General features: G+C 37.3%; 1 protein-coding gene across 4 annotated transcripts in view; it reads right to left on the minus strand.

Annotated features, from left to right (window-relative positions):
* Nucleotides 1-3,891: 3,891 nt before the first annotated feature.
* Nucleotides 3,892-22,898, minus strand: part of FAT1 (FAT atypical cadherin 1) — a 104,222-nt gene continuing 85,215 nt past the window's right edge. For 2 of the 4 annotated variants that reach the window (XM_058837929.1, XM_058837930.1), the window contains exons 18-28: nucleotides 20,648-20,845; nucleotides 15,823-16,624; nucleotides 14,757-14,888; nucleotides 14,483-14,646; nucleotides 13,467-13,929; nucleotides 12,777-12,930; nucleotides 12,433-12,543; nucleotides 11,587-12,218; nucleotides 11,202-11,339; nucleotides 6,290-6,325; nucleotides 3,892-5,365 (exon numbers count right to left, since the gene is read on the minus strand). In XM_058837929.1, coding sequence (XP_058693912.1) covers nucleotides 4,740-5,365; nucleotides 6,290-6,325; nucleotides 11,202-11,339; nucleotides 11,587-12,218; nucleotides 12,433-12,543; nucleotides 12,777-12,930; nucleotides 13,467-13,929; nucleotides 14,483-14,646; nucleotides 14,757-14,888; nucleotides 15,823-16,624; nucleotides 20,648-20,845 — 3,456 coding nt within the window. In that variant the 3' untranslated portion in view covers nucleotides 3,892-4,739. Of the gene's footprint in view, nucleotides 5,366-6,289; nucleotides 6,326-9,075; nucleotides 9,136-11,201; nucleotides 11,340-11,586; nucleotides 12,219-12,432; nucleotides 12,544-12,776; nucleotides 12,931-13,466; nucleotides 13,930-14,482; nucleotides 14,647-14,756; nucleotides 14,889-15,822; nucleotides 16,625-20,647; nucleotides 20,846-22,898 lie in introns of all 4 variants that reach the window. The other 2 variants (XM_058837932.1, XM_058837931.1) reach the window with 2 other exon arrangements.

The raw sequence follows: 22,898 nt of genomic DNA on the forward strand, positions 1-22,898 counted from the left end.
CATCTATGTAATGAAGATATTAAATTAATAGTAGTTTTAAAATATATTAATAATTATTTAAAAGTTAAGTATTATTAAATGTGAACTATTACATTATTATTTATTACTTAAATATTAAATAGCACTGGTCCCAGTATGGATCCCTGAGGGACACTACTTCTGACATCCACCATGACTCTGAGCTGTTGACCATTACCCTCTGGATGGGACCATTCAACCAATTCCTTATCCACCTAACAGCCCACCCATCAAACCCATCCCTCACCAATGTAGAGAAAGATTTCATGGCTTTACAGAAGTCCAGATAAATTACATCTGTAGCCCTTGCCTTGTCCATTGATATAGTCACTCCAGCACAGAAGGATGAAGAAAAGGCTGAGTTACTCAAGAGCTTTTTTTCCTCAGTCTCCAATGGAAACCTCTTTTCCTACACCTCTCAAGAGGATGGATGGCAGGATGGGACTGGAGGAGCAAAGCCCCTCCAACTGTAAGTAAAGATCAAGTTCATGACCTTCTCAGGAGCCTGAATGTATCTAAGTCTGTGGGACTCAATGAGGTACATGGCAGAGTCCTGAGGGAATTGGCTCATGTAGCTGCCAAGGCACTCTCCATTATATTTAAAAAGTCATTGCAGTCAGGTGAAGTCCCAGGTGACTGGAAAAGGGAAACAATAGTGCCGATCTTTATAAAGAGTAGAAAGAAGGACCCTGGGAGTTACCAACCTGTCAGCCTCACCTCTGTGTCTGGGCAGGTGATGGAAGAGATCATCCTAGAAACTGTGCTAAAGGCACATGGAGGTGATTCAGGGCAATCAGCATGGCTTCTCCAGGGGCAAGGCTGAATCATGAGTCATGCAAGGCACTTTGTGAACCCCACTTATTCAGCACTGGTCTGTCTGCAGACAGGTGTCAGTCATGACCCCTTCATACAACATGGACTAATTCCTGCAGCTGTCTTCCTTCAAGGGCTTTACTGGTAGATTCAAGGTGGAAGTAGAACATTTCTTCTTACCCCTCTACTCCAAAATGGAGCTTAGAGACAGATTTCATACCTTCTTTGGCTTGAGTGGATTCAGATTTTTACCCCTTGGGCAGTGCAAGAGCTCTCCTTAGATGTGGTTTCTTGGGACAGCACTTGTTTCATGAAGGACATGGGTAGAACAGGGAATCGTGGAAAAACAATCTGATTAAATATCCTTGGAAAAGGGGCCCAAATCTGGTACTCTGGTCATGTTCCTTCTACTAAGCATATATGCCTGCATCTTGGAGTTCTCAAACCAGGTGTGTTAAACACTGAGTGAAAGAGGTTTCATAGGGTTGTCTATTGTTGCTTCTGCCTCAATTACTCTTAATCAGGTAGAATTGTAGTTTGTACTCTGCTTCAAGGCTAAGTGGCAATTCATTCACTCAAAATATAGAATGGACAAAACAGCAATGAGCTTGACTCAAATCTGCTCAATAAAACTTTAAATTCTACTATCTCCTAAGTATTTTAAAATAGAAATAGAAAATACTTCCATGGGGGACTTAACTACAGTTCAGCAAAGGGCCAGCAAGATGATTAAGAGACTGAGGCTGCTTTCATATTAGAGGCTGAGAGAACTGAGGCTGATCAATCTCAGGAAAAAAGAGGGCTCAGTGGGGAACTTGATGATGTTTATAAATACCTGATGTGAAGCTGTAAAGACAGACAGGCTCTTCTCAGTGGTATCCTTTGCCATGGCAAAAGGAATGGGCACAAATTGAAACACCTGAAAGTACATCTCAATATAAACCTCTTGCTGTGACAACATGAGGACAGATGAACACTGGAATAGTGAATGTGTGACTGAAATTCCTTATTTTAAAATGTTTGTTTTGTGAAATAAATCACATGGCCAATGCTTCTGAATGTGCTGGACTGCTGTGGAGTCGAACAGCAATACTCTGCTGTATCAGTTTTAATTGGGTTTAAAATGTCACCAGCTTCATCTGGTGTATTGCTGTAGCTCTGTGTGGGAAAATAGGTTTGATTGCACTTAGTGGACCTGCATTAGGTAATCAGAGCTCCCCACAAAGGGAGCATTTGTCCAACATATCCTTGCTTTACACACCAACAGCAAGGCTGTTGAAAACTGTGGAGTTGAAAATGCCTGCTATTTCCCTAAGTAAGTGTTATGATGCAGCCTTGTTTTCTGCCGTGAAGTATAACCTTGGTGTTGCATGTTGCCTAGCAGCAGTTCTTGTGAAGAGGTAAAAAAAACATACATACACATATATACATTCTAATACTTTCAACAAAGCATTCTCTTACACCTACATGGAATCTCATTGTAGAATAATGAGACATTGTTCCTTTTCAGTTTGATGTTCTATATTAGCCTTCAGTTCACAGCACTACAAATAAAAGTATATTTAAGTGTTGATATTCCTGTCCTTCACACCTCTCAGTTTTAAAAATCTTCTTCAGGCTTTCTTCTGAAAATGAGTAACTAGAAAATGCATTTGTAGGGCAGATTTTAATCTTTTCTGGGAATCCTTATCAACTGAGAAATGATGCAAATTTGTGCAGCATCTTCCTCTTGCTGACTCCTGAGACTCATTCCTACTGAGTAGCAAATATTACGGAATCTTGAGCAGAACTTCCACTAAGCTTAAACATCCTTGCTCAAGATGGGCCTTAAACACTGATGTGAACTACTACAGTGGGTGACACCCTCTGCTCACAGTTCTGTAAGATTCCTCTAAAGCTATTAATTAAGAAAATTATAACAGCCTGACGTACAAAAGGCTCTTAGTTATCAGGGTGAATAGTGCAGTGCACAACCAGAATGTGGGTTTAAACCTATTGATTTTCTAGACTTTTTACATAAGTCATGAGATTCTTAACCTGCATATGGGCAAGTTAACACAGGGATGTCAGTGCCTGGCTGTGTCCTGTAATCCACCAAATTTCCATTATACAGCAGCCAAGCTGGGAGTTGTTCCATTTTGTATATAAATAGCACTCCAAATACAGTACCCTGTTCCCCTGGATGGTAGAAAGCTGAGGCTTAGCTCTCATGACAGAGAGGATCTAATATTGTATATTTCTAGGCTACAGAACTTTATGACAGTAGGAACAAAATGGAGGTGGAGCTGAAAGGATTCCAGGCTATATTAAAAATTCACTAATGTGCCAAGAAATCTGTTCTGAACTTAAAAAGCATCCCTCAAGCAAGAGGCAGAAGACAGTTACATTATTCCTTTAGCCTACCATCAGGCCAAATTTATGCTAGAGAACTCTCTTAAGGGCTTTGTTTTTTTTCTAGTCAGAAAAGCAGCTGGATAATACACAGGAAAACTGTACTCCACCTTTACTTCTTCAAGGTAAGCTTCTAGTGCAAACTTAATGTAATAAGTTGCAATTGAAATATAATTTCAGGAAACCACCATCTATTTAGCACAGTCAGACAATGGCACGGCCATTTCAGCATGCAGGTGCACAATCAAGGGGTAACTAGTCATGAAAGCAAGCATTCAGGTGATAAAGGAGGGGAGAAACTGCTTTAAAGATCTTGGGTGATTTTTTTTTTTGTATATATTTCTGTGACTTGAGAAAAAAATATTCAGCAATTTAAATAGCTGATATTGTATGTTTAAAGAAAAATGCAAACTACCGAGAAGGCTACTGCAGTTTATACCCATCAATCTTTATTCAGACTGGCCCGATTACTTTTAAAAACACCATTAAGCAGACACACACTGCCACCTCGTGAGCATCTCTAACACAGCTGCAGGCTGACTTCGGAGGAGAGGAAAATGAATTGCTTGGAGCAAGTAACTTAATACAGTACAAAACATATACAGACTTAAAAAAATGCTGCACTGAATGCTTTGTCAATGGTATATTATATAATAGAGATACACAGAGCAAAGCTAAAGTATTTTATTAATAATTTATTGTCAGTAAGAAAGACTGGCTAATGGTAATTTTCAGTAAAAACCTTTACAAGACCATTGGATCACAAATATACAGACACTATAAAAACTGTGTCATGGTGGTTTTGGTTCTAAACTGGTATCCAGAGGGTCCCCAACACACTTTCCAAGAAGGGAAAAAAATGTTTACAGTTCTAAAATACAGCAACCCATTTAAGACATTTCCATATAGCTGACCCAGAAAAATATCAGACCTAACATATGTACAATTGAAATTGTGTGAATATGTTGAATGTTTTACAATGAAATGTCAAACCTTAGTTTTCAGGGGAATACATACAGTGATGCCCTGATTATAAGTCAGGGTGCTCATTTTTAATGGCACACTAACACCACTAGTTTCAGTGGAAAACAAATTCACAAAATATCTACAAAATCTAGTTAAAACTATTAAAATCAAAACTGTACATAAAATTTACAAAAAGTAGGAGAAAATTAATTGCATTAGAACTATATAAATATATGCATCATGCTAACATGGAGAAGTGGTATGTGATTTTTTTAAACATAGAACAATGTAAGTACATAAAGGATGTTCAGAAATGGCACAGCCAATGGATATCTTGGAACTTTCCAAATACAGTAGGTCAGGAAATGGAAAGAGGTTCATTTAGTGAAATGAATTGCATGATTCAATGCTGCCATGCCAGTTTAGCTCACTGAAACAAAAGCATTCACCATGGCTGGAAAAAAAAAAAAAAAGAAAAAATAAAAAAGCTCTTGAAAATTGTTTTAGATTTGATAAAGTTTGTTAGAGTCCAGGCACTTTTGTTGAGTGTGTCAGACTTCTGTATGTTGCTGGGAATCAAGTGGAGGAATTTTCACATCTTCGAAGTGACCATCGTCTCCACTCTCATAGTCACTCATCATGACTTCAGACTCCATTTCACAGCATGCCGACACATCCGAGCAGGAGGCTGTGGAAGCGTACACAGACATGGACATGTTGTCTACAGCGGGCGCTTCAAAGTCTTGGCTGAACCCCAGTGAGTACGGAGCGTACGGTTCTCTGTAGCTGCCGCTGCCGCCACTGGGTGTAGTCTGAGGTTCTGCCATGTCTGCAGGGTAGTGATGGGGAAGGTACTGATTAAGGTTAAATCTCTGCCTGCTCCTTGTAGAAGAACCCAAGCTACCTACGGCTGGCATGTCTCTGGGTGGCTGTATTGACTCAAACTGGTCGCTGTATTCAGGTGGTAACGGCGGAAGCTCATCAGGTGCAGGGAAGTCATCAGGTGGAGGTGGAAAATCACTTTCTATGTCATAACCACCGGGGTAATAGTCTGTATCGATGGCATTTGGATCTGTGTAGAGGGGAGCTGACTCCTCAACCACTTCGTAATTTGGATACTCTTGGATACCTGGCAACTGAACACTTGGCATCCAGTCTGATGTATCCCAGTGATAACCTGAGAAGTTAATAATAATAAAAAAAAATAGAATAGTATTACTATCTTGTATTCAGGTTATTCTAAACTGAGAAATCAACACACATATTAAGACAATGCAATCACTGTGATTAGGACACTACTTGTTAATCAGCAGTTTGCCCTGGTTGCACAGAAGACATTCAACACGACTTTATGCCATGCATGAGATAGTGCATCATTCACACTTGAACTTTTACATTTTCTCAGACATCACCCTAACATGGGAAGAGCTGTAGTCACCTATGGAATGTGCTGTCACAATACATAGCTGTTCACTGGATAGCAAAGAAACAACACCCTACCTGGTGCAGCTAAACACTTAATTGATCCTGAGTAATTAGTTAGGGTGATAACAACAGTCTATTTTTCTTAAGAATATATTTAGCATATATAACCCATAACTTTCCTACATAAAAGAAGGAAATCAGCATCTATTTACCAACATCTATTTGGTAAAGTATTCAGACCATTTAAAATGACTTTGCCACTCAAGCAAATTATAAAGTTAGTTTCACAAAATGCTGTTAGCTCTACAGGAACACCTCTGATAAAAAAAAATTTGTTATTAGTAAAGACATTCCACATTTAACTACAAGACCAAAACAGGAAAATCAAGCTTAATCATGCAAAAATGACTGGACTTGATCCTCTCTTGCAAACTCTCTCTGAATAAGTTTATATTTGTCTGATGGAAACTAGATGTAAGCCTAAACTAACTAAAACCCAGTAATTTCTCTCATCTGAACACCAATAAAAATACACTGTTGTAATATAGTGCAAATCTAGTAAAGAGAAATCACTGCAGACAAATGCATAGCAAGCAACTGATAGTAAGTCTGTGTTAAAACAAAATATTAACAGAAATATTTTGGTGAACATCAATGAACTGCATGCAGAAGTCACCTCTTGAATTGCTGAGGTCAGGAACAGCAAAAGATTCTTTAGGTGGCAGAATAAGAAGAAAAAGGAGAAAACATCTGTAGTTAGGAATCAAATAGTAGAACCAATATGAAGACAAACAATGACTAGTCACTATGACATTCATGCTGATTTTTTAGCAATACTAAAGTTGGTTCTCTTTAGAATTTTCTCCTGGGCTCCTTATTTGTTAAGACTTGAACTGTAGGGGTACAGCCCATCTGGGACACAGACGTCTTGTGGTAAAATCTGCAGTCTGGAGTTTACTGAAATCCTTGTGTCAGATTATTCAGGATTTCTGCTAACCAGGGTAACAGGACTTGATCTGATTTTTTTCTTTCCTTGTTTCTAGCCTTGTGTTGTGATACAGGGCTCCATCTATTGGCACTTACACTTTGAACTGTCTTGGAGTATCAAGGTAACCCTTCCTTTAGTGTCTGGCTTTCAAATGTAAAGCACTGGGAAACCTGCCTCCCTTTGTGCAGCAATTCCAACAACTCACACTCAGCAGAGAAGTGCCCTGTGTTATCTGACAAATATTAAACCTTTCCTTCTTCAGGAATCTATATTCCCTATTAAAGTCTGTAAGGATTAGTGATGCCTATCCTAATAGCAGAATCTTCTCCTAAGAATTCATACTTTCATCTGTAAGAAGACTGAAGGGACAGAGGTTGACTCTTCAGAGAGACGTTCCTATTTTTTAAGCTTGCCTAGCCCAGAAGAAAAATACTGTTCAGACTAATGGAGATGTCAGTCTGAGCTCTGAGACTCTTAAAACATCTCTGGCCTCAACTACAGGAGAAGGCTCTGATCACTACTCTGCTTAGAAGACAACACTCTTTATTTTTCCTAGGAAATTGGGTGCAAAACTAAAGCCAATAGGCTTTATGATTTAGATCACTTTTACCAAGGATTGAAGAGGTCTTGGTTTTCCTCTTCTGCGGCAAAAACCCTTTAACATAATGACAGAAACACAAACTAGAACTGGATGTGTCCATCTTTATGTGACAATCTGCTAGATTGGAGCTGTATTTTCTCTTGCACTCAGCATTGCTGATTTGCATCAAGCTACAATCTGAGGAGCAGGGCAGAGAATACAGCCTAAAACTGTCCTGTGATGAGATTAGCTACAGTTCATGCTCCCAGGATGCCTGTTGGACAGAAGCACTTGCGGAGACTAAAGGTAAGCACCATCTGTCCCAGAACATGACCTAGCTGCACACTTGTGTAAGGATCTCTGCTGCTTGAACCTCCTGAGGGTTCTCAAAAGCAGAAGTCTTTCCCTAAGATGCTTTGAAAGAAGAAATGCTTATTAAGAGCAGAAACTTTCAGATGTTAAGAAGCAGCTGAGCAGGGAATATTTGACCTCTCTACAACTACAAAGCATAAAATGTTTGTATTTATCTTACAGTGATAACACCAAACAATATTTTTACCTTTGAGTTGAGATCTACATCTATAATTTTTAGATTCTGTCAAAATATTAAAGAAAATCTGAATCAGTTATTAAATATTTCCCCTGGTAGATGTGGCCTCTTTTAGTCTTGTAATTCTCCCATTCCCAAGTACTGTACATTGCAATTTTTCTGCACTGAGGACTACTGTCTGTAGGTACACATTAATGAAATGGCACCCTCATTAATGAAATACTCTCAAGTATTTGGAAGCCCATTTGTCTACTTTCTTTTGTGTGTCTGCATAAATTAAAAAGGGTGTACTTCAGATAACAAACCAAAGTGAAACTTTAGCTACTATAATTGATTTTGTGATCTTAACAATAGCTTCATTTTAAATAGGACTTAGTAAAAAATGTTATGTTTTCTAGTCTGTATCTAGAAATAAGAAGCATAGGCTGGATATTATTTCAGAGGAAACATCTGCAAACTCATGGTCATGGAGTGAATCATCTGCCTTTTACTGGAACTTAAAGTACTATTTAGTCAATTAAAGCAATAGTTAGCATTTGTATAGACTCACTGGCACTTTTATTACTACTATTATTTTGTAAAGAGTTTGTGTTTCCTAGAGTGGTTAGTTCTTAAATGTTAGCAGAAATGAAATAAAATACCACTGAAAATGCCTCCCTTCACTCTTTCTAACTTCCAAATCCATACTACACACACACACACACAAATATATGTGTATGTACCTATATCCAAAAATAGAAAATTTACAAAAATACAAAAATTTTAGGTACTGTTGTAAGGCTGCAAAGTAACGAACTGCTTAAACTGAGGAGGGTGTGTATGGCTGTATATCTCAGCTGCAGACTAAAATAATTTTTTTTCTGCTTAAGAACAGATTGATCTGAAGACCAAGGAAGTGAGTATTGATAGCAGACCATTTTGATTCTGCTCAGCTGGACAAGGTATCAACAGGTGTGGGTGGGAGAAGAAAAGGAAGCGGAGGCTGCCGCTGTTTCATCTACAGTACTGAATGTATTTGCCTTTGATGTTGTCTCAATTCTGCTGGCAGCTTTAGTATGAGTATTTTCAGAAGAGAGTAAGCACCAAGATGTTTTTATGCCAATGCTTTTTTTCCCCAAGAAAATACACTTTGAAACCTGTTCATAAGGCATCTACAGCTACACAAGAAGATATTAACAGACATACGGTATAAATATATTTTTGTTGTAACTTATCAGAAAGTCTAAGAAAATAATATTTTATAACTTGCATCTGGCTAGGACTACATTACTAGAAGACAATGTAAGAAGACAAACGTGCATTATGCTGCCAAAGCAGTAAATAAATATGAAAACATGTATATACCTTCTTTTTCCACCGAGTCAACAACAGCATTGACAAGGTGTATTACAGTCACTACGGAAGCTTGTAAAAGGTATAAAAGGAGCAAATTAAAACAAACCTATAGTTAGTATCACTTTAAACAGCAGACAGATACACATAAAAACCCCCATCAACACTGTGAAATTGCAGTTTGTTACTATTTTATAGAGCAAGATTATTGGTGTACATACACATTTACTCTCAATCTAGAGTAGCTGCATGTAATACATAAAACACATATCTAAAGCTCAATTTTATTCTTGCTAAACATACAAAAGTAACTACTTATGAAGTACATTTTGCATGAGCACAAGGCTGCTGAAGTTGTGTTACAATTTCTGAAATGTAGCCTAAATATCCTAAATATACTCATTTGCATAATACTTTATCTGCAACAAACTAGACTTTTCTAAAGGCTTGTGTTGGGTGAATTAAGGATTATTGCATTAGACTTCTCCTTTAAAAATGTAAACTATGTCGCCTCCCTACCAACAAAAGATATAGGAAAGAAATTTTCCCGGAAATGAACAAAAAGGATAGAATATGAAAAATACCTACTGAAAATTTCTGCTACTGATCTACTTAAGTTTTGTATATCTGTGATATAGAGATATCACAGTAGGAATACCAAATTCAGGCTGTTACATGCGTATTTAAAATAAACAAACAAACAAACAAATGTATTTTTTATGTCTTCCCTTTTCCTCAAGATAGTTTTGGAATGGAGAAGGGTTTATTCTTACAGGCTAAAATGAAACAAGCACATGCAACTTGTTTGCACAGCTCAGGGATTAAAAATCAAGCTAATAAATTCTGAATCTACCAAAATGGAAGGAAGGAATGGTATCTATGATGCTACAGCTATTTCTCTTAAAATGATGTATGAATGAGTACTCAATACATGACAGGAAATGGGAAAAAGGATATACTAAACATATGAGACAGTAAGGAGGGGAGAACAACATGTACAACACGACACTTAAAACCACAGGAGGAAAGTTGGAAGCTGGTATCAATAACTACTGATAAAATGATGAAGACTGTAAGCATACCATTTTACTTTCACCAATCATTAAACCAGATAGGTTTTTTATCATGCTGTTAATAACAAATTGCTCTACTTCATTAAGAAGCAGAATGTTCTTTATTCCTAAGCTAAAGGAATTTCAAGTTCTTTTTTACCAGGCAGAGACAAAAGCAGAAAGTGGAATAAAGAGTCAAAGCACACCTTAACTTAGCAAATTAAGTTATGCGACAGCTGTGGCTTTGTCCAATCAGTATGACATGTTTCTGAGTACATAGATGCATTCATATCAACTATAAAAGCATCTGTCATCACAATGGAAAGGACATCCAATTAATAATAATCAAACCCACAAATACGTATGCTGATTATATTTTGATGGACTTGAGGTGTGATCAAAATACTTGTATTTTTATATTGGCTTTTTTCAATGTATGAAATGTTTTTATGAATTCATTTCAATCATGGTGAAAGCCAAATATACTGTTCTATTATAACAAAATTCCTTATTGTGCAGTTTCCTTCATTACTAAAGTAATCAAACTTACAAGCAGTCCCTTAAACTCTGCTCTCACTCAGAACTGATCTGATCCATATGGGAGCTGAGGTCGCAGCAAGAAAAAGAGAAGGAAACAAATGAAACTGTAACACCAGAAAGCTTTTTACTGAGAGCTGAACAGCAATGTGAAAGTTATATTTGTGCAGAGGCCATTTTTTAAATTCACTGTATTCTTGCATAAGGTGATTTCTAAGGATAACCTAGAAGAGTTTACCAAATTCTAATGTTTTAAACACAAAGCTCTGAGCAACTTGAGTTTAATTTTCACTGTAATATTCTAATAGCAGAATGATTATATATAATTTTAAGGTAAAGTAATTAACAGTTGGTGTAGAGATAGGTAAAATATTTTTTAAAAATTAACAGATCTGGATATTAACATAAGTAAATACCAATATATATTAAATAAGCTACTATTTAATATATATTTAATATATGTAAACCCTATTGTTACTAAGAGATACAGATGCAAAGACAGAACAAATGAACATCAGCAGCAGTACAAAATTACTGCATTTTACATACCATTGTCATCACATGATTCAGACTGGAAGGAGCTGAGAGACTGCACCTCAGACATGCTTTCTCTAGCACTGTAAGGATGGGAGTTCTTTTCATCCAGAGGCTTCTTGGAAAGGCAGGGGTCAAGATCTACTACTTTAGCTGAAAGAAGAAGTTTCAAGTGAGACAATGAATAGATTCTAGATTAAAGAATCAACACAATTTGAAGTTGAGATCTGCACATTTTTACAGAACTTAGTAGAGCATGAAGGCTGGTCAGAGACAAAACCCAGTGAAGTCATAACGCCTTTTGTACTCTACGAGGTATAGACAGAGTGTTTGTACTCTTATTAAAATTGTAGCAGCACACATGTTTAACAGGAAACTAAAAAATAAGAATATCTCTTACTGTCATAGTCAAAATCCCAGCTGGGTTTCTGTATTGAATCACTGTCCGAAGGCGAGTTGGAGGGAGGTGGAGGTGGCAAATTTGGTGCAACACTGCAAACAGCTACAGCTTTCCGGTGACCATGTACAGAATCTGGGTTAAAAGTACTAAACTCAGGGTGCTCAGGAATAGCAGACCCTTCAAAAGAATTCCTGTCAAGATTGTTCCTGGAGTCGCTTGGAATGCTTGGAGTGTACGAAATGGGACGAACAGGAACCTGTGGTGGGATGTCAGAATAGATGTTCTTATTCAATTTTGCATCAAAACACGGTCTTTGCAAGAAGGCTGTCGTAGCTCCCAGTTGCTTGTCTTCGGGTTCTGGCTGGTGCTTCTTCTTTCTACCAACCACTTTGCGGCAAACAACAAAAATCACAACTAACAAGAAGATTCCTGCGATGAAAACAATAATCCCAATCACTTCAGCTAAGCTAATGTTCCAAGATGTTGAAACATATTTATTAAGAACAATGTCTGTGCAGTGTTTGCCTCCAAATCCGTGACTACAGTTGCAGTGATACGAGCCGTAAGTATTCTCACAAAGGGCACCATTGAGACATGGGTTTTCTGTGCATTCATCGACATCAGTCAGGCACCTACCAGAAACAGAGCACAACAGAAATGTTTAGTTTACATCAGCAGCCTATTTTGTAATCTTGTTCTCAACAATTTTAGATAATATTTATTATAAGGTACTGCACACTAACATGCATTTTGCTATTTTATCAACATCCCAGATTCCAACCAGTTTGAACTGTTAATCTGTTAATTAATACTACTAAAATTCAATATTTGTGGAATGCTACCTACCTTTCTCCACGAAAGCCTGCTTCACACTCACAAACAGGTCCATCCAAACTGTCAATACACTTGCCACTGTTTTTGCAGGGATTGTCTTTGCAATATGGACCCAGCTGGCATCTGCAAGGGCAAAACAAACAAAAACAGCTGAACATTACCTTATTGCAAGCGAGTTTATAATGTGGGATTCAGAGCTGTAACATAGGGGCTGTTGTTAACTCCAGCCAGCTCCAGTGTGCCTCAAAGACTGAGCTTTAAGTAGGAAATAAGATAGAAAAGGAAATTGAAAAAGTGTTACATTTATATCCTGTTTTCTAAGGGGTTCATTGATAATATGAACCATACAAACTTACCTTTGACCTGTGTATTGTCCTCGGCACTGGCAGATAAAATCATCACTGACCGGGATGCAAGTCCCACCATAAAGGCAGGGGTTGGAAGCACATGGGTTGACACTTACGTCGCAGTGAGTTCCCATAAACAAAGGCGCACACTTGCAGTAGTAACCTGAAACCAAATACAGTCTTTCTGAAAGATACACACAGCTTTACTGGATTTGAGATAAAATCCTCCCTGCCCACCTACAGATTTAAGATAAATTGCTTCCTACCCACTAACCTGTTACAAGAGAGAAACGAGGGAAAAAAATAGAAATGTTTCTATTGAAAGATGAAGCAAAGTGTAACAGTAAGAGTTTCATTAAACATGACTGAAGCATAATTTCCATTTCTCTCAAAGAACACAAGTTGTCCCAATGATTTCAGAATTTTTAAAGAAAGACTCCAGAGTAGGCATTTAAGACGATGGACCTCAGATACCAGCACTGAAAATTAAATCCCCACTTTGCTACATGGACTTTGTCTACTTCACACCCCAAAGAGTTGAATCTAGAAGGCACACACAGCCTTCCTACCTATTCAACAAGCAACCTTATTCAAGTCTGGGAAGCCTAGAATTAGGCATAAAGTTGTTCTGTCCTTCAAAGCAGAGAAGCTGAAGAGCAGTTTTGAAAACTAAAAGCAGAAGAATAAAGAGCAGCTTACCTCCATTTGACAGTGCATTGCAGATGCCTCCATTCTGACAGGGGCTGCTTGAGCAGCCATCGGTGGCAGTCAGTAAGCATCCAGGAGTGACATCTACAGACTCTTCCATGTGTGCATAGTTTCGTGGCTTGCTGTTTAGGGGCAGCTCCTGTCCATTTAGTACAATGGAATCCATACAGCCTCTGAAACCATTGCTAACCTGAGGACTTCTACCATGTCTTGTACCTTGCTGACGAATATGACCACCAAAAAACACATGATTGTCTAGGTTTAGTGTTCTAAGTGTACCAGGAGCAGTACCAGATGCAGTATGCACCCTGTCCAGAACAAGTCGTGCATAGTTTCCATCCACTTCAAGAGATACAGAATGCCACTGGCCATCGTTTATCTGAGTGCTCTGAACAGAGACAATCCCGGGTCCACTGCCACAATCAAATTTATATTGCAGTCTTCCATGATGGATCTACAGAGGAAAGCCACAACATCAATAAATGGTCTGCACACTTAAAGAGTATAAAATATTGATGCCTATAAAAGTTTATGTTTGCTGGAGAGACAGGATGACGGTGGTGTTCATAAAAAGCAGTTTAATAACACCTTTTTCCAGTCACAGCAATTGTGATTTATTCTATATGGTTCCCTTAATTGAAACATACACTTTGTACATTTTGTTCCTCTAGTAAAGCACTCACACATCATAATCAAAATATTGCAATACTTCAATATCTTTCATCTTGTGCTTTAAGTAAGTTTTCCTGTACAGACTTCACTATGATAAGCAAATAAATTTAAAGTTGTTTAAAATATATGATTCAGGAAGCTTTGTTTGTTTACACATTTAAAAAATTCTATACAAGTTTGTTACCTGGATGTGTAACACACCCTATCTTTAACGTAATTTTCAATTATAACAATTCTGCAGAGATGCTATGACTCAATCTTTTAATCTAACACAAGAATAGTAAGAAGATGGTAGGAAGAAAGGAGGACATATGCACTAGGAGATTTTAATATACCTCTAAGATACTGTAGTCTGTTCCTCGAGCATACATAACAACTGCATGAGCAGAGTAAGTTCTAAGTCTCATTGTCAGCTTCATTTCCTCTTTGTTCTCATTTTCCATGAGACGATATTTCACATAGCTGCTCCCAGTAAATGTCACAGCAGAGCCAGCTGATGCTTTGGAATACACAAAAGCATTAAAAAGTATTAGCACAGGACTGGAATCAAATTTATATCTGGAAAGCAATATAGTTTTACAAAGAGTTTTTTTAGTGTTAATTCCTTACCAGGACATTGTCCAGCTTTGCTGTCTTGGCAAACACAGGTGTATTTTCCTTCCTTTGGATCTCCTAAACATTCAGTACCTTCAGGACATGGGTTTCCTTCACACACACTGTTCACCAGGGGGCACTTCCCGTCTGTAAAACCAAATCCATTATTCCTTTTCTGTTGGTGGTGATGGTACTTTGTGAAAAGGGACTCTTATACATAGTAGCTGAAAGGACCCCAAATGATACTCCTGACTATCCAACATGGAAGTAACAGTTATGGGGCATGACTGGCACAGACTAGACAAATAGCATATGGTGGCTGATGCTCATCCTTATCTTGATTACTCCATTCAATTGGTAAAATTGGGAAACTGGTGTTGTGGTTTAATGCTTACCATTAGAATCATTCACCACAAAACCCAACATGTAGATATTAAACATGGATGGAGTACGTTGGAGAGAACAGAGAAAAGAATGTCTGCATTTGAGACAGAAAAGGAACGGGCTTTAAATATTTACTTCATATGTGCAAGTTCACCCAGCAAGGTTAAGTCCTGATTTTAAAAAGCAACATTGTTTCCCTCAGAGATAAAGAAAAATTAATCTTCTGTCAGAAATCTCTATACTTACATATATTTTATAGTATATTTATTTCCCATATTACCCTCTCATTCCCAAGCAACTTTGGAAACTGTGTGGGCTACTCCTCTAAGCAGAAACAAGGAAGTGTTCAGGTACTTTGCAGGAACTTAACCTTTGTGCACACAAGACTGAAAATGGCCATCAATATAGGACAGGCAACAAAAAAAAATTAACTTCGTTCATAAAGTGGAAAACTAAGGTGTAGCTATAAAAAATTAGATTTCTGCTCCCATAATCTTGTATTATGTAAACTCTTGAAATGAGGTAATGAAATAAAAAATAATTACTCTTTACTACGAATAAAATTAGGCAAATATTATAAAGAGTTACAGAACATTCCTAATCTTGTCCTGTAATACAAATTTCCATTTTTGGTTTATGCTTTTTAAAACCAGAAGAGTCTTTTCAAGGATACAGTTTTCCTTACTGTGTCTCTTACCTTTACAAAGACAGACTGCTGTTCTGTGATGACGGGGAGTGACGAAACTCAACCTGGCCGTGCTGTGGGTTGACATGATGTTCTCATCCACTGTTACTTTTTCTTCACAAAATTTCAAAGGACAATCTAGGCCTGCGCACAGCTTATGAAACACATCAATTATCCGGACACCTAAAATCTCCTCTAGGTCAGGCACGGAAGAGTTTATCTTGTGGAGCAAAATTCTCATTGGGTGGTGAGAGCTACCAGACTTTTCAATATTCAGGAGGACATCCAGATTAGAAGGAGGATCAGAAGGCTGCAAACTAACAATCTGGATGTCATTTCTCCTCACACCCAAGATATTTCTTAATGCTCTCTGGAAATTGCGCCAGTAATCACCGATGAATTCTTCAGGGGACAGGTTTGCAAAGCGTATTGCGAGACTGTGATTTAATACATCTTGTGTGATTTGTCTGATGTGTACAGTAATATCAGCTGCAGTTGTAAATTTTCCATCTGTAACAGTGACATTTAGGAGGTACTGTCCTACATCTAACCTTTTATGTGCTATTAGTTTGCCACCAGTGCTGGAAACAGAGAACAGGGATTCCATTTTGGGGTCCAGACTGTATGTCAAGGTATCATAAACATCTTGATCAGTTGCATGAATTTTTCCAATGACACCACCTGAATATTCTTCCCCAAAGGCTGTGATAAAGATTTCCAGAGGCAGAATTGCTGGAGAATAAATGCTTTCCTCAATAACTCTAATATCAATGTAAGTCAAAGACGACAACGGTGGTTTTCCATTATCTGCCACCTAAAGGAAAGATGACAGATTTACATTTTTGGTTTATCTCAAATTCTACTGTAGATATTGATACTGTATACAGTAGAGCTGTGTTTTTGTACCAAAAAACCCCCACCAAAAAGTCCTATAGGAAGACGCTTTACATAAATTCTGTAACACAATTCATAACATAAAAGTTAACACTGAAACATGTTAACATGTTGTCTGCTTCTATAAAGAGGCAAAGAACACGTTTTCACTTCTCCATAGACTAAAAGCCTACAGTGCTCTTATTACCTGAAAATGTCAGGAAGTTATTAACACTAGTAGCAAATACAGGGGAAATGCACAGTAGCTGATTTCAGACAGCAGATGGTGCTTGAAGCTTTTTTATATCAAGCATGGAAACACATTACAAACTTGAAATGAGTCATGCCCTAGAAATGTACAACATGCTTCACTACAGTTAGGAGGTGGTCTGGAAGACAAACTAAATGCACTGTGCCAAACAGCACTTCAAAAAGATAAAAAATGCATGCAGAAAGATACAATTAATTATGCTATCTTTCACGATTTTTGGTCACAGAGAGGGAAAAAAGAGGTGGGTACCTGTAGTGCTATTTACTTCAGACGGTTAATCAACTAACTGTATCAGCCTAATTCAATTTTAAAGCCTTTTTGAACACCCTATTCTCCACCCCTTTTGGACAAAGACATACATGTTGTATGAAGATAGTAAAAAAAAGAGTGGAAAAATGAGTAAAGAGCATTCCCTTGGGTTCACTTTTTTCCTTCTATTTCTCACCTCTTGTTTCCCATCTACCTTTTTCCATAACTCTCTCCCAGTTATTGAAAGTGACACTGAAGAAACAGTTAAAGAAGAATTGGAGACATGTGAAGGCACAGAGAGGATATACAGGGCTCAGAAAAAGGAAGAAATTACGTATTGTTTAAAAGATTGTGCAATAATTTTACAGAGTACACTTTGAAGATCTATGCAGAGAGGCTGCTTTTGATTTTTTATACAAATTTAAGCACAAGAGGATTATCCAGGCACAAGATTATCTGTAGATGTGCACATAAACGTGGCATTTTTAAAAGGTAATGTATGTCTCATAGAACTGCATGTCTTCATCTGTTTCTGTTAACTCCAAAAGACAGGCATGGCTAGAAACTTGCCCTCCAGTTACCCAAATAAATAACGAGCTTCAGCTCAAGTTGGCAAAGTTTTGTTTTGCCTAGATCTCTGCCTGGAAACAGGACAAGGCAGGCAGTTTAGCTACAGAAGAAATACCCAAGGGAAACAAGAAAAGGCTCAAAACAAACAGACAAGCAAAATTATAACAAATGGGAATCAAGCAGGAAAGAAGAGCCCCAGGAGAAATGGTTTTTCAATAGTGCAGATATTTAAAAATGTACTGTGGTTTTAAACTGAAGACTTCAGTGTGGCATAAAGGACTGCATGACTCATAGCTGAAGATTGTGCACACTAATGCTGTGAGACATTTGTTAATGGATAATCTATTTCCTTTGGAGAGAGGACAAGCAAATATGAGTGGCATGCCCATATAAGGTGACCATTGGGGGGAAAAAAAAAATCCTTATTTCTATAAAAATGACAAAAGTAAAGGCTTCTGGAGGTAGTGAGTGCGTAGAGTGCATATGGGGAAAATTTGTGTGGTTTTACTGTTTGGTTTTTTTTTTGGTAATGAGTTTTTTCAAATGAAACTATGCTTGTAAATTAAAAACATCACTACCTCAGCAATCCATTCAGAAAGCACCTAAGATAAAAGCTGTCAATACTGAAAAGCACACCAGTAAAGGTCAGTTAAAAACTGAAAGTGGGTATCAAGAGATCATACACAGCCATTAACCTGTAATTTGCAAGATCAAAATGCATAAATTAACATACTACAAACTTGAGAAAATGGCTTCATATAGACTTTAAAATATATTATTTTAAATTAACAAAGAATATTTTTCCTCAATAGCCATACCTATGGTTTTGTGTGTATCATTGGAACTGGAGTCTTGTGATAACTGAATGTTAATTTTAGTCTTGGATGCTTTCCTACTCAAGGATTGTAAGATAATAGCAAATAATAGCAGTATGTCTATTGAAAAAAATCTAGCAAAGTGTAAAATGACAAATGGGAATTAAAAGACAGTGATATATTTCAAGAATCCAGTCGAGAAACTTGGGAATCAACAGATTAGACAGGTCCAAAATACAGAGACTGGGTAGTGCAGCACACAGAAAGAGGCACATTAGTACAGTCTGCTTTAATGATTTACAGTCTCTGAGAAGTCTTTGTTGTAAGTGAGCACATTTGTTTTAAGACACGTGTTTAGCTACTGGATGCCATTTAAAATAGTCCATATTCATTCCCTAATAAAAAGGCACTTTTCAGCTGCTGTGCTGAAGACAAGATAGCTGAAGTACTGACAGGCTGTTTACAAGCAGGGTAGAGACCAGAAAGTGACTTAGAAATAAAAGAATTGCAAGAGTTCACCCAGAGGAAGATGTTAGACAGGTGTCTCATGCTTAAGAAGAGTCAGGCACATAAGGAAGTGCCAAAGGTGCAGCTAAATCATGGAATGTGACAAAGTCAGTGTAACAGTCTATACAGAGCAAACATAAACATGCATTTACATGAATACATTTTAGAAGCAAAATAAATAGAAATTAATTATTGCTTAGAAAAGATTTAAAGTAAAACATATTAATCTTGCACTACACTGATTCCACATACAGGAAAAACATCCATAAACAAAAAGGTGACTTTGGGGGATTTGGCATATCAGTACTGAGGAAAAAATGGCTAACAGAGAAATTATATACCTGCCCCCATTTTAATACCAATTCTTAAACCCTAAACTAAAATACACTTAAATGAAACTATATCTGTCCTTATACTGATGGTTCTTGGTTACTAACATTTCAGTGACTCAAACAGCACATTAGAGTATCTGTGTGAATTTTTTCTTATTTTCCCAAAGAAAACTGACCTTATGAAAATATGTCACAATTATCCCAATGTGGCCAGAATTCAGCATACACTGTTATAAATGGTATTGCCCTAAAATTTTCTCTATGCATGTTTACTCATAAATTATCTGCAATAGTATGTGCAAGAATAATTTGGAGAGTGAAAGAAATTCCTCGTGTGAAAATGAAGGTAAGAATTTTTCTTAAAAGCTGAATCTAAATGAAGTTTAAGAATTAAGGCCATCTATTCTTAGCCTACCAGTTTTAAGTCGTCTGTTCCCAGCTGCTTAATTTGTAACTGAATTTAAAAGGACTAGACAAGATTTAAACAACTGTTTTTAACTTTCCTTACACTAGGTTACAAAAAGCATTTGAGAGAACTTAGCTAGGTTATTGTAACCTTGGGCATGGTCTGGTCTTTCTGCACAACAATGGCAAACAGAGCATGTATTATAGCACTTCAGGGTCATTTTTTGAGTTTTATGTTGTGGTTTTAACTGCAGGATCCTGAGATCTCAAACTACTGCACTGCAAGTTTCAAAGCTATGAAAAAGGTCCAAGCTTCAAAAGCTGTTTTCAACTGCCATTTGAAAAAAAATATGTGGCAACTTATGTGGAAAATTTTTCATTGCTGCTATATTGTGCAATATCCCTGCTTTCATCATGTGATTTAGTCCAGCACACAGCTTCAAGGGTCAAAATGATAGTGGCAAGAGGAATTCTGCAGTCAACAGTGAGTGGCTCAAGGGACCTGTCCCCTGCTGGTTTTTCAACATTGCAACCAGAAAGCAAAGGGCTTATCACCACGCAGTTAACATTTCACTTACACCTTACTTCTACTGTGAGTTTAATTGAACTTCCTGTTGTAACCTGTGTAGATTAGCATTTAAACCAACCAACTTTGTCTATGAAGATGTCACCTCATAGGACATGCCCCAAATGACTACTGAGCATGTCAGGATCTCCTAACAGAAAGACAAGTGGTGGAGTGAACGTGTGTGGGAAAAGTTAATTAAATACTTACAATGCAAAACAGTAAGAGGAACATGACAAAACCATCCTACCTTAACATGAAGCAAATAGTGATCTCTCACTTTGCGATTCAGTGCAGCACTTGTGGTCAGAACTCCCTGCTGGGTAATGTGAAAAGTTCTCTCTTCATTTCCAGTCAGGATGGTGAAAAGAAAAGGAGGGCCGTTGTGAGAAGAATCCCTGTCTGTCACCACTAGCTGCAGCACACTGAATCCAACAGGCTTGTTTTCCTATAGATATATAATACACAGTGGTTTGGTTATAATCGAGGATATGGACTGATGCTGATTTCTTCCTTGCAACAGAAACCCCCAAAAATGACTGTCAAACCAGTTTATCAGTACAAAAGAAATCAGAATGACAATATTGCTTCAGGGAAACTACTACCCTCTGAGAATAAGACTCAAAAACAGTAAAAGGAGAAGGGCAGTATTTTAAACTTCGCATTGTATTTCTGAAGGTAGTTCGGCCTTGACACTTTACATTTTCCTCTTCTGGTCTGAATTAATACTACTGTAGCCTAATTACCAAGTCATCAAAGATTTGAAACTTAGAGAAAACACCTGTTAAGAATAATATAATGCCTTTGTTGGGAGGACTAGAAAAATACACTCCTCCATCTGACCCCCTGTGCCCCTTATTAGAGTTCTGACTACAGCTGTGGCTGCTACAGCCACCATCCAGTTAAAATATTAAATGCAGGTTTTAAATTTTCTTCATAAAATCCCTTCAAGTTTGCATCATGTGGATGTCCGAGGGTTCCCAGACACTTCACATACATTGGCTTATAATATGTTTTACACACACATATAACCTTATCTGACACATGTAACACCTCTCCCAGAATACTCGTGCTCTACTGTATCAGCTGGATTTTTCTATATACATACTTATTTGAAAAGTAAAAAAAGCAGAAACATTATTTTGAAGTACAATGATAACAAAATGCTATCCCTTTCACAGATGTAAAATCTTCTGATAACCTGATAACAATACTCTGTTTCTGAGAGAATAAGTCAATTTAGTTATCAGATACTGCAAAAAGATTAAGCTTTTTCCCTTTAAGCAAAACCAAACAATTGCTTTAAATACAAATATTTACAGTTGGACATCCAAAATAATTTGACTTTCCTAAGAGCTAAGTACATTTTCTACTGTGTCCAAATATATCCATCTCCAATACAAGAGGAAATGCACACCAGCATTCTTGGGCAACTCCTCCAGCTTCTTCTCTGCTATCTTCAGCTAGGGCAGGCCCATATGAATGAACTATAAAACAAGAGGTCTTCCTTTTTAATTAAGGGAAATAGTACAGACATTGGCTACATAGTCTGCAGTTTAGTTGAGATATTAATTAACATTTATTTCAAGAAAGACTGTAATTGGGGAAAAGAAGATACATTTGACAGGACACAAACATGAATCTTTTGTTTTGCTTTGTTCTGGTTTTTTTTTTTTTTGTTTTTTTTCTTTGTTTTTTTTTTTTTTTGTTGGTTGGGTTTTTTTTAAAGCCAGATCCAGGACATCTTACCTGCATACTGTGATTATATTGTATATATTCATTTTACCCTATTTCAGAAAGCTGCCTTTACAAATAATGCACATGTGTCTCAAAGACAAGTGGTGGTATGTTAGGATGGCACAGTGCATCAGGTAACATTGTCTGATCCTCACTGATCTACTGTACCAGGCCAGGAAACACTAAAAAGACACAAGGGATTGAGCACATTTACATTACTAGTCTACAAAGGTCTTAATGCAATTCCTTTGTTGACTTCCACTTATTTCCTATTGTATTTAGGAAGACAAGAAGTATAGACGCTGACTCTGCTGCCTTTGCTTCAGCAGTTTTCTGAATTGGGCAAGTACGTGCCAGACACTTGAGAATGTGGCCTACTGCTACCATCCTACAGTGTAAAATTAGTCAAAGGATTGGTATGCAGCCATATGAAATTCCACTCTTGTTCAAACTGCTGCTCATCCCAGAGGAGGCCAGTGGGAATTAACGCTTAACCTATGTGCCATGGTGCAGAACAATATATACAAGCTATATATAATATAGCTTCACAGTAACAGGTACCTAAAGGATCTTTTTCTAAGCTGTAATTCTTATGACTAAAAAGAAATAGCAAAATTATTACATATTTTAGTGTCCCTGTATTATTCTAAGTTTGTTCTATGCATAAATGGAATGTATAATATATATACATGTACACACACAAGGAATCTGAAAAAGAATCCAGAGAAGTTATGCAGTCTCCCTCACTGTAAATATTCGAGAAC

Source organism: Poecile atricapillus, chromosome 4 (genome assembly GCF_030490865.1).
Source record: "Poecile atricapillus isolate bPoeAtr1 chromosome 4, bPoeAtr1.hap1, whole genome shotgun sequence".
Taxonomy (NCBI): Eukaryota; Metazoa; Chordata; class Aves; order Passeriformes; family Paridae; genus Poecile; species Poecile atricapillus.